At 41.4% G+C, this 13,098-nt stretch overlaps 1 protein-coding gene across 7 annotated transcripts in view; it reads left to right on the forward strand.

Moving 5' to 3' along the window:
- Positions 1-13,098, forward strand: part of LOC133482805 (sodium-driven chloride bicarbonate exchanger-like) — a 33,153-nt gene that overhangs the window by 3,551 nt on the left and 16,504 nt on the right. For 5 of the 7 annotated variants that reach the window (XM_061783807.1, XM_061783720.1, XM_061783397.1 and 2 more), the window contains exon 3: positions 8,345-8,426. In XM_061783807.1, coding sequence (XP_061639791.1) covers positions 8,345-8,426 — 82 coding nt within the window. Of the gene's footprint in view, positions 1-2,683; positions 2,807-2,876; positions 2,963-8,344; positions 8,427-10,364; positions 10,594-13,098 lie in introns of those variants that run through there. The other 2 variants (XM_061783445.1, XM_061783634.1) reach the window with 2 other exon arrangements.

The following is a 13,098-nucleotide window of genomic DNA, read 5'->3' on the forward strand; positions in this document are numbered from 1 at the left end:
GTACACCTGGCATTTTATAACTCTGGATTTGTCATTAATATTTGACATGTACATAAGCTTTGCTCCAATTGGATCATTAATATCTAATATAAATATGGGAAACAGCATTACATTACATTTGCTAGCCTGCGAGCTAGCAAGCTAAGGAGCTCAACCGCTCACTCGACCGCGGCGACATCGTTAAAACGTCAGCACTTGGAGTTGTGTGTGTGTGTGCGTGTTCCCCACATAACACACACACATTCAGGCAAGTTAACTATTTATAAACCATAATCACAGCGGCACTTGTTCTCAATATTCCGGCAGTAGTTGACTTCAGCAAACTCATTTTCAGCGTCATTTGATTGACAGCTAAAGGTCTCACATCACAATCCGGCAACTCAAGGGCAGGCCTTATTTGACATTTTATTTATCTTTAACCAGGTAAAATGCTTTTGAGTACATACATGGTGTTTTTTATTTATTTTATTTTTTAAATAATTCATTCATTCAAATTTGGCAGGCTTTAAGACTTTTTGGGCCTCTTTAGTGGGTTTATGACTCTATGTGCCAAATGTTTAATATTTGTATAAATGCAGTTTTTGCACACTTAGCCAGAGTCTGATGTATATATATATTTTATTTATCTTAGATATTTTATTTATTGTTCTAAACCACGTCGATGTTCTTTAGAATTGAAAAGTAATTGTTCTTAAAAAAAAAAGGATGTACTTAAATTATTCTGCGCCATAATACCGTTATATCAGTGGCATAAAAAACAATACTATCGTTTGTCATGATAGTTTTTGGGGAAATATATTGTCCTAAGGTACGGTGGGCGACTGGTTAGCACATTTGGCTCACAGTTCTGAGGACCGGGGTTCAAACCCCGGCCCCGCATGTTTTCCCCGTGCCTGCGTGGGTTTTCTCAGGGCACTCCTGTTTCCTCCCACATCCCAAAAACCTGCGTGTTAGGTTGATTGAAGACTCTAAATTGCCCGTAGGTGTGAATGTGAGTGCGAATGGTTGTTTGTTTGTATGTGCCCTGCGATTGGCTGGCGACCGGTTCAGGGTGTACCCGGCGGCTCGCCCGAAGATAGCTGGGATAAACTCCAGCACGCCCGCAACCCTTGTGAGGATTAAGCGGTACAGAAAATGGATGGATGGAGCCTATCCCAGCTATCTTCGGGCGTGAGGCGGGGTACACCCTGAACTGGTCGCCAGCCAATCGCAGGCAAGAGCCATGGATAACACAAAAATATCTTACCAATTGTACAAGAAAAAATCTGCAATATAGCGGGACCGCAAAGCGACAAATGTCATATAGCGGAGGATTACTGTATCTGTACTCCATGATAATAAGTTGCAGGGACTCATTGTCCCAGGGCTGGGACTCATTGTTTCCAGACATTTGCATCCTGGGACTCACCTCGTCTCAAGTGTAAAATGATCTATGTAATGCAAAGCTTTGCACAAGAAGCAGCCGCTTCGCTTGTCACTCAGCCATTTTTCCTGAGATGAGTGGGCGTGTACCAACCGCTAAGTGGGCAGGTACTGGAATAGTGAGTGTCGTTATTATTATTGCATGCAATCGACAAACCGCATACATGTAGATGTCAAACTTAAAACAGGTCACAAAATCATTTTGACCTATGGTAAGTTATATAAAAGAGTGGGGGGTGGACCAAGTCAACCGCTTTGAGACCCCCAGCGAGAGGTGTACTTGATACGGTTCCAAACGCGATTTGTATTTGATGTGAAAGCCATCTGAACTCGGTTCGCTATGGCCTACATAGGAGCACATGAATGTTTTACGCTGAATGGCCCTGTAGCCAGTTTCTCTTTTGTGTTCTTGTTGTGCAACAACATTAGCGATAGCCTCGGCAGCTAACAAGATGAAGCAATTTGTTATTGATATGCTGGTATTATGCTAAACTCATGATGTCCTAACTACCAGTGGCATGTAAACAAATTAGAACGTGCTCATAGCGAACACATCTTTGGTTCAGCAAGTAGCACTATACTCAACATTTACCGACTTGTTGAGACTTCTGATAGCAGCACGTCTTTTCACTGCCTTAACAAGGATAAGTCCGCTCAGCTGTTTGACGGTGTGCTGTATTCTGCTGATCCAAGAGCAAATCCAGACTGTCAACAAAAATACACATCATGAAATGTCTGTAGTTGCTTAGTACAAGCATTGCACCCAACTCTGACTAGTATTAGCACCGATTCAAGTGCTATCACAACATGAACGGTAGCCAGGCTGGACCAACAACATTTTGTCCACTAAAGTTAAGAGATTCAGGCTCGCAATGGTGTTGCCAGAGATGCAAGTGTAGCAAAAGCAACACTGAAGTTGTTATTTTTGGGTCAAACTGCTTCATTTATGGTTGGGCACAGTCTTGGAATTGACTCGTGCTCATGGTCTTTGCTCGTCTGGAGTAGGTTGTGGTTGAATTTGGAGACATTTAATCTGAGCAGATTGGTAGAGATCTGACAGTATCGCCCTGTTTTTTTGTTCTTGTTCTTAAAATACTTTAAACCTTTTGGGACGCAGTCCCTGACCCAAGACTTTAGGTAATAAATCTGCAAGGCTCGGGGAGAGACAAGCTGCGCTCACATCATGGTAGAATCGGTGATGTCACAGCGCTAATCCCTGTTGAGGGGTGGGGGTGATGGGCGGATTGGCGGATGGATGCGAGTCAGAAACATTTGACCCTGGATGAGAGGAGACACGATTGAATCAGCGCTGCGCTAAGCTCTATTTCTTCCCTGGGATTTTTGGATGTGAGCTCGCCACCTCGCATTCCAAGCGGACATCGAGGTGAACCACGTCCTCCTTCCGAGTGGGACACGTAACCCTTCTGACTCTCTCTTCCTGCCACTGCCTGCAGAACAAGGGGGGTTAGGGACCATCCTGTCCCATCCCAAGGGCCCCAAAATGCTCTCGGTGGACTACAACAGGGGATTTAGTTACCAGGTGAGCCGCTCGTATTTATTTTCTCGGGAAAGTTCTTGGTGACGGGACAGGAAGTGCTGTTGTGCACGTGAGAGGTCCTGTGGAGTTTGACCTGACAGATGGTACGGTTGAGTTGCGAGATTGGGGCTTATACCTGCTGCACTGATCCCGGGTATTTCATAGGAATGAAAAAAGAAAACAAATATACTCATATGTTTGGACGGTTTTGACAGCTCTTGTAGACGGTAGGAATATTTCTGTTTTTTTAAGTAGTGATGCTCTCAGCAGTTATCATTGCCACGGTAACCATCTGTAGGGATGAAAAACCATGACAACTAAATCCACTCGCCAATCACACGAGCCCGTGCAGCCGCCGATAATCCATCTCTCTCTTTGCAAACTACAAGCCACAGAATCATCCTGTTTGTCGTATTTACATGAATGCAGCTTGAAAGTAGATACATTTGCATTCCTTTGCCTGTCCAGCCATCTTTTGTAAACTTACATATTGTTGACATCCTTTTTGCCACGTCTGCCGAGTCCGATGGAATTTATTTGAGGGGAAGTATACTGTGTACTTTGAAAGTAGATCCCACAACCTTCATTATGTCGCTCCCCAGGGAACACCCGTGAATAGCTTAGTGCCCGAATGAGGTCACACATTGTACCTGCATCCCAGAGAGCTACATGACATTGTGAAAAGATTACTCGTAAGGAGCTTGTGTGAAATATATGAATCGAAGGAGCCAGTTCAGGCGCTTTAGAGGGGAAATAATATGGAAACTTGACTTTTTAATTGCTTGCATACAAGTATCTGAGTCTCTGGAGTTGCCGAAATGAAATGACCAAGTTAATGTTATGCAAGCAAGCGAGCCGCTCTGTACTGATTGCGATGTAATAGTGCGGCTAATTCGCATAATACCATCCCCACACCGTGTTTCTCTGCCCATGACCTGGCAGCTAGGGTGGGTGAAGATCCCCCATTGTCACATGACAGTAGGGGTCTGGTTGCTGGAATACACAGAAGCATTTTTATGTCAAGGCCAAAAGGTAAGCAGGCCTGCAGTGTTAGCATAGAGGAGCAATAGCCAACAAGCTTATTAGCATTAGCTCATGATAACTGCAAATGTGCAAAAGTTCGGTGAAGTTGGAGATGTTGTGGCAGTGGGATTTGTGTGTGGCTCATTGGGAACAGTTTACAATTGTGAATTCAAAATACCTCGTATGTGTCGTTTCAGTAACTCAATCTAAATGAAACATTTAGTTTTATGACAAATTGGCGTGAAATGACCCTGATTACCTAATTTAGTGTCTGTAATATGGAAGACCACCCTAGAAAGGTGAGACGAAAAAATAAAGCAAAATTATGTAAAACATGACCTTATAAGAATTTGAAGAATTTAACTAGCTTCAACCCTTTGAACCCTTTAGCACTTTTCTAAGACGGGACGCACAAAGTGCTTCATATAGTTAAAATACAATCATACATATACTGTGTACAACACAGAGTCAAAAGAATGATCTTAGCTTAATACAGTTACATACAGTGTGTAATAATAATAATAATAGCAAACTGTGTGGATTGTGCATTGTGTCTTGGTTTCAAGCCATGTGTGGTCATATGATGTGCACACAGCGGAAGTGAAGCATCGTGACCTTCAGGAGAGGAACTTGACATTGGACTCATTCTGCCTGAGCAAAAACTGAACATGATTATCTTTGCAAAGGCAGAATATACTGTATTGAATTCATCTTTCGTGGCTTTGGTCATAATGTTGCGGCACGCAGTAATTCTTCTGGAGTGATGTCGTGTACAACACGTGAGCATGTCCCTTCGTCACGCTTGCTCGCACGTCCACCCCTCCTCCTCCTCCAACTCTTCGTCCCTGCAGTCGTGGTTACATGCTCCCTGTGCTCGCCTGATGTCTGCATCACACAGCACAACTCAACAAATTCGGAACTTTATCTCCTCCACCTCTCCTTTGTATTTCTTGTCATCGTTCAAATTCTGTCAGATTTATTTCAGTATCTTCGCAGCCTATAAATAGAAACAAAGGCCTGCTGGGAGGAGATTTTGACTCATCATTACATAATAGCGGTCTAGTGAAACATGTATTTATATTTGGCTTATTTGGTGGGAAACATTCGGTAAGGTACAGAGGCGTAGCGGGTTCCCACACCGGACTTATTTGGTCATGGACAGGAAGTGCAAGTGCGTCACTGACGCTCGTGGTGCACGTCACTCTGTAAACATTGATAGCAGGGGTTGAACCACTTCAGATTTTTTTGTAGTCAGGTAGGGATAGTCGAGTTGACTTATCATTGGTGCCAATATTAAAAGTTGGGTCAAAGTCAATATATATTAATGTGAGCTAATCCTTTTTTTTTTTTTATGGGTGGGCGTCAGCAGTGTTTTTTTTTGCCTTGGACTTCTCCCATTGATGCCATTTTTGCCCAGTGTCATTGTGGTTGTTGAGTGGCTGAGTCATGAAGACTGACCTTAACTGAGCCTGCAGCTCTTTGGACGTCGTTCTCGGTACTTTTGTGACCTCGTCGATCCCCGATCGCTTCTGGGAAGGCACACCACTGTTCCCAGTTTCCTCCATTTGTGGATTATGTGCTCTGGCTGTGCTCACTGGAGTCCCGTAAACTTTGATGTGGCTTTGTAACCCTTTTCCAAACTGAAAGACTTCAGTCACTATGTTTCTTGAGTTTATTTAGATCTTGGCATGATGTGTTTCTTTATGGGTTTTTGCAGCCTACTTCACTTTGTCTGACAGGTACTATTTAAGTGACTTCTGTCATTATGACTTAACATTAGTACATTATAAATCTGTGAAAAAAACTCAGCCCTCTCTGTCCCCACCCCCGTGGCCTTGTGCTGACCTCAGAACCTAAGAAAAAGCACCTTAATCATATTGGACTATGACTGTAATGTTATTGGTTTGAAGTCTTAATTATTGCGAGGCCGTGGTGGTGTGACCGCAATCAAAGTGAGCACGAATGCGTGACAAATGATTGACATTTCGTAAGTCATGCCTTCTGTCTCTGATTGGTTGTTTTTCCTCGGGCACTGTGTTTTTTTTTGGGGGGGGGGGGGTTAAGAGATGATGATATTTTCACAGATCAGATATTTACCATTTACTACTGTCAAGTCATAACTGTTTTAACAAATATTTAATATAAAACAAAAAGGATTTTTTTTGGGGGGGGTTGCAATTACTCTTTTCACATAGAGCACCATGGGTTTGTATTGGGTTGCCCTTATTTAATTAATTAATTAATTAAGTAAGTAATAATAATAATAATAATAATAATATACATAAAAACGGCATTTTTTATTTACTTGGATTGTTGTTTGTGAGATACAACATTCAAATTGTCTGAATTATCCAAAACCATTTAAGTGTGATAAATATGCAAAATCCAAATAGTAAGGGGGCAAATGCTTTTTTGGTGCCAGTCTTATGCTCCATTTTCGCAGTCTACCGTGCAACTGTGTACACGGATTTTGTAACGAATCCTAATCTGAGCGTACGTCCTCATGTACTTTCAAGGCATCGGCATGATCTTGCCACGTCTGTTCACCGAAGCCTTTTGATCTTATAGCTCACCATCAACGTGCTCGCCCGTGTGTGCGAGAGAGTGACGTGGCACCATTTGACTTGCCCGGTAATCTTTGCGGGATGGTCAGCGAGAGCTTGTCGCTCTGTACTGCATACAGTATGTACTTATTTTCTTTTCACAAAGCAGAGGTACAATGTTGAGTGTATGATCTTGGATCCCAACAATAAGCAATTGGAATCAGATGAAAATGTTTAGTCCCTTAAAAGAAACATATTATACATTTGATGACAGTTCCCACGTGTCTTAATAACACGCTTTTGTTACAATACCCGAGCGATAAGGAATCATAGACATTTTTGCTGCATATTTCTTGTCATGCTTGAATTGCTCGGCTGCGCCTCGAGTCGAAATGCTGGGTTCTTTTTTCAACTAACTTTATTTAACATTTCCACGATACAGTTGACTTGAGGAGCATTGCTGTGCCGTCAGACAGCTCATCCAATCATAAAAAATGTACTTTTACCAATGAACCCTTTTCGAGGATTGTAGAAATAACGGAAAGAAAAGGAACAGACTATGTTGTGAATTTTAACAGCGAAGTCCGTTCCTCTGATATGAGAGTGGCACTTACCAAGGGGAATGGCAACAGCAAAATGTCATTGAATTGAATTTTTTGTTTGTTTTTGTGTGTGAAATTCATGTTGTGTTGGTTTTGTTCTTTTAACACAGTGATTTTGTGTGCAACTGATCCGTGGTTCATTTTGTGCATGCCCTGGATGACTGAGAATCTACACAGACAATAAAATATATACCTAATAATATAATAATAATCATTATAATGTATAATAAATAAATAATGTAAACTGTCAATATACAGCAAAGCTCATTTCATAATCATCAGACAACATTACCCTTAATAATAAACGGCTTACAGATTACTTAATTGTAAAAGAGTACACTGAAATTTTACGGGTACCAGAACAAAAACATCTCTCTGTAATTTCCACTAACAACCCTGGCTTAACTCAAATCCTTCTCAACATGGAAATGTTTTAGTCCCTCTGTTGAGATGTATCACTTACATACTTACACAACATTGACACTAATAACTCATTTCCTATTAGCTTTGGGGCCATCTTGTGGCAACCTAGGGCATTACAGAAAGAGGACATGCAAATAAGTGATGTACCTGATGGTAGGTTGCACAACAAAAACAACCACAAAAAAGAATTTGTTAAGAGCGAACCGCTGTTTTTACAACCCTCATCCTGTGATCATTCAAATTCAGTATAATACGCTTTTGTATCATGTTTCGCTATAGCTTTATTCCAGTTGAACTATGCAACGCTTGCAGGCTGTCGACTTTATGTTTAATTTTCCATCCTTCTACAACGCACGTGCTAACAAGCCCATTGGGCGCATTTTCTTGTTTTTCAAAGTCAGTGTCTGTATTTAACAGCTGTACACGGCGCAAAAGCACCGTGCTGTATCCACTAGAATCAACGTGAGCTCTCTATTCATTATCTGTCTGTGGCAGTTCTTATAATGACTGATGACTCTTGTCAGCGGTGGTGAAGAGCATTTATTTATCAAGCTTTTTAAAGCACGACTCAAAGTGTATGATGACCCTGAGCAGGAGAAAATGGCTTTCAAAAACTGTATCCCAATAGGCTTGCTTCGTTGTTGTGGCTACAGCTCGTTTTCCCTCTTTGGGTGCGGTTTTAAACATATCTACCCACTTCCGAAAAAGAGTGCAAGTTTGAAAAATGGTAGACTTTAGATTACGTGTGGTTCCAGTTGAGCCAAGCTTTGTCCATCTGTGTGTGTTTGTGTCAGAGGACTGATGAGGAAGCAGTGGTGGACCGCGGCGGAACCCGCTCCATGCTGAACACCAACTTTGAGAAGGAAGAACTCGAAGGTAACAACCCTGTCAGTATAATAAAGTCGTTCTTTGAAACAAATGGTCACGTTAGCGTGAGGCAAGGTTTGGCCACACATTGTGCACAACAGCGGTGCCACCATTTTTTCTTTGTTTTTTCTTACTGCACGTCAAATGAAACATTTCATCAATCAATCAATCAGACAATAAAAAGTCTCATAAGTGCAAACGCAACACTTTGAGCACAAGTGGCCTGGACCAGTATGGAGTATCGAACTGATGAGGACTCATGCCATGCCTTATTCGTGTGCTCTATCATATATCATATCATATCCACACACACACACACACACACACACACGTATGTATAGTATAGGAATAACGTGCGCACAAAACACTATTGTGGGTTTAATATAATACCCACAAATTAGTATGAAGGAGCGGCACGGTGGCCGACTGGTTAGAGCGTCAGCCTCACAATTCTGAGAACCCGGGTTCAATCCCCGGCCCCACCTGTGTGGAGTTTGCATGTTCTCCCCGTGCCTGCGTGGGTTTTCTCCGGGCACTCCGGTTTCCTCCCACATTCCAAAAACATGCATTAATTGGAGACTCTAAATTGCCCGTAGGTGTGAATGTGAGTGCGGATGGTTGTTTGTTTGTATGTGCCCTGCGATTGGCTGGCAACCAGTTCAGGGTGTACCCCGCCTCCTGCCCGCTGACAGCTGGGATAGGCTCAGTACGCCCGCGACCCTAGTGAGGAGAAGCGGCTCAGAAAATGGATGGATGGATGGATAGTATGAAGGAAGCACATTATATCTATTTTGTGGTCACAAATCAGCATTTTGTATGCTTGTTGTATCAAAAGTATATTGTGGGCAATATTTAAAAATTAATATTTAGGTTCCAGAAATCTGATTTGCTTGTTGCAAATAAGACATATTTATATGAACTGTAATCTTGATTTTAAAAAAAACAACAACAATCTTGTGTTTATATTTCCCCCGTGAGTCGAGTTCAAGAGACACTCACTCGCCGCGAGCAGCAGGAAGTCCCCTCGATCTCGCAAAGCGCAGGGAGGGACGAATACGACGGCACTTCAGCAGTTCAGGAGTGCTCTGTACTTCGGTGGAATCGAAACAAAATCAGCCATGTTCAGGATGCCAAAGAGTTGCTGTGTTGATTATTGTACAATAAACAAAAATAGCAGACACAGAGTGATGCACTGTAGTGGTTTAGATGGAATGTCCACTGACTGCCGATTGGAAACAACTTAATGTGATCATACGCAGCACCCCACGGACTCACAGCAGACACAAGTGAATAATTTCACATGAATGAAGATTGACATGCTTCAAGTATTGCTGTCATCTTCTTCTTTTATTACACCTGCCGAGAAAGATTTGCTTTCACCACCGACTGCGTTGAAGTCAACGTTCTCATGTTCTTCATGAACTTGTACTCGTAAACCACCCTTTGTACTGAATCGGAGTCTGATGTCTCCATTGAGTCCTCAGGCTACGATCGTCATCTAAGGCACAACAATTGAACACAGTCTGCTTAAACTAAACCCACACAATCATGTTTTCATCTTTTTTAATGACCTCACCATGCAAACAGTGCAGTGCAGGGTTGAAAAAGTATGTCAAGCCCTTGGCTAATGACTTCTCCAAGAGCTAATCAGAGTCAGGAGTCTGCCAACCTAAAATCCAGTAAACGTGATGAGATTGGAAGCTGCCCTAAAAGAAAAACAAAACACCGCTTTGAGTTTATTCTCAAGAAGTATTGCCCTATGTGAACCATGCCTCGCACAAAAGAGCTCTTAACATACCTGCAACTAAGAATTGTTGACTTGCATGTACCTGGAAAGGAGCAAAAAGTTTCTTTAAAAGCCGTGATGGGCATCAGTCCATGGTGAGACAGATCGTCTGTCTATCCATTCATCCAGAGAAAGTTCTGCAATGTTGCTACTCTCCCTAGGAGTCGCCGTCCCGGAAAGATGACTGGAAGAGCACAGCGCAGAACGCTCAATGACAAGAAAAATCCTAGAGTGGCGGCTACAGACTTCCAGAAATATCTGGCACGTGCTCTGCTGGCAAATCTACAATAGGTAAAACTTGGATTTCATGAGAGGACACCTTGGAGGAAGCTGCTGCACCTGGATGTTCCACAGCACTACTGGCAAACCATGTGGACAGATAAAAATAAAGTTGAGTTGTTTGGAAGGATCGCACGACACTACTGTATGCGTGGAAAAGAGGACACCAACCATAAAAACCTCGTGCCAACGTGAATTAGCGTGGGAATATATCAGGCTCTTGGTCAGCAGCATATGAAGAATGCGTCCGCTTCTACCGTAACACTGGTTCTGGAACAAACTGCTCCTGCGGTGTGCAGTCGGCAACATTAAACCTTTTTTGAGTGGTGGGCCCATGAGCCAAATTGCGGAAGCCCTGACAGAACCGCAACTGGCCCCGTATGTATAGTCATGAGATAATATGATACTAACCCTAAGGTTCACTGATTATTTCCTTTTTTGTGCCTTTATACTATATTGTTAAAGCCTTTAACACAGTATTACTTCTGTTTCGTTGTAGAATGTGTTGAATACATCATTGATTTATTTTTTCTATTCAATTTGAACTGGCCCGGTTGGGCCAGCGTCTGTACGGTACTTAATTTTGAGGGGTGACGTCCTCCCTTCCCAAGTAGCCAAAAAACGAAAAGGGTGAAGGGTTGAACATTAAATGTCATGTTCTACTCAGCCAGCAGTTCTGGAAGGGGAGGAGCCATTACTTGGGAGATTTCGCTCAGCTTCCATCCCGTTCCACATCCTCATCATTCAAGTCCTTTGATATTAAGTTTTGTGGCTGAGCGGCGTAGTCCCAACATCGGATGTACGGAATCTGTATTGACGCGCTGTCCGATCGTCGCAGCCTGCCACCAACTCTGTGGAAACCTGTGACCGGTCTTCTGGGCTTTCATCTCGGGAAACGATTCAGTTTGCGTTTGTTGCAGCTGCTCTGCTTTCCCCTTGAAGTCGTATAATTACAAAGATACAATTTGTATTTAATTCCCATAGTTCTAGAAATGAAAGCCAACAGTACGCATTTATTTTGCTCAACATGTCACATAGAAATGTAAATCGGTTTCTCTGAAAAAAGAAGGTGAAGGTGTAAGTTTAAAGATTTAAGTACAAATCAGTTTGTAGGAAATCCTGATTAAAGATGTCCTATGCATATACAACGCACTTTCCCAGTGGTGTAAAATTCTGGGATAAAATATTGTATGTGTCAAATCTATGATGCAGATTTATTTGATTTTACTGGACACTCTGGCACCTCATATGGTGCAGGAGGCAAGAACAGGGCATCCACAGTTCTCTGAGCATTCAGCTGAGGGCCAGGGAAGGGCGGAGGGCTGGGGGCGTGCGCTGCGCTGCGGCTGCGCTGGCCGCTCAGCTCGACTGCAGTGAAAAAGAGGAGACAGTCAGCTCTGATTATCTTCAATCCAACCTTGTGCATGCATGCTCAAGTTCTGCACGCACAAGTGCAGCAGCGAAAATGTGGGAAAAGCTTTCTGGAGGTGCATTTGTTTGGCCTGCATTAAATGCAAAACAAACACACACACACACACAAAAGCTGAATTTCCAACATGAGCAAACAATCCTAATTTTAAATATCTCAAAATTGCACATCATAGGTAACCACATCCGCAACGTGTTCACATTGACTTATTAAGGTGTTTATTCAGTGAGAAATAAGCAAAAAAAAAAACCAAAAAAAAAACAATCTGGTCCATGTGACGTGTTTCAACCCTTAACAAAGTTTAGAGGAAATGGTTTAGTTCCAGGCTACTAACAAATGGAATTTCATTTTTAAAACTGACAGATGGGCCAGGTCATTTGTAGATGAGGTTAAAAAAATAAAAATAAAAATCATTAAAACATGTATGTAAAATACTAATAGAATCTCTTTAAAATGTTATTTGTACTGAATTTAATATAATGAATTCATATATTTTTTAAATAAATACACATTGTTGAATGGTTATGTGAATTTTTTAACAATATTTTTACTATTTACAATATATCAAAAATATTTAATGTGAAAAATGAATAAAAATTAAACAGAAATGAATGAATACATTTTACTTTAAGGAAGTTTAAGGAAAAATGCTAAAAAGAATGCAACCACAAAAATGGTAAAATTTTCATGCTTATTTTAAAATTGTATTTTATAATTAACGTGATTTATTAACCAATTTTTAATATAATAAAAATAGGTAAATGTAAAACATTTTTATTCCACTACTTTTTCATTATTTACTATTTACAATAATTCTCATTGTAAATAATACCTCATCATGTTACGCAAACTGTTCGATTCTTCATATTCTCAAAATAATATGTTCAAATAGCTTTTTACAACGGGAGACAAGAAGCCGCGCTCCACCAACTGCTCGGTAAAATTCCCAATACGTCATTTCCGTTACACATTTCTGGTGCACTACTGAGTGGGCCAGTGTGGGGACAATGATAGTCACTAAATAAATAAAAAATAATCAAATACTGAAAAATGCCACAAGATGTTACAGGAGCTGATCGGCTTAATTAGCATTGTGTCATCTCTTCTCGTAGTGGCTTGTGTGAAAATGATGTTTTGTTTTTTTTTAAACAAAAATAGAGCTTTAAGTGTCCAAGACTAATTTCAAT

This window comes from Phyllopteryx taeniolatus, chromosome 1 (assembly GCF_024500385.1).
Source record: "Phyllopteryx taeniolatus isolate TA_2022b chromosome 1, UOR_Ptae_1.2, whole genome shotgun sequence".
Taxonomy (NCBI): Eukaryota; Metazoa; Chordata; class Actinopteri; order Syngnathiformes; family Syngnathidae; genus Phyllopteryx; species Phyllopteryx taeniolatus.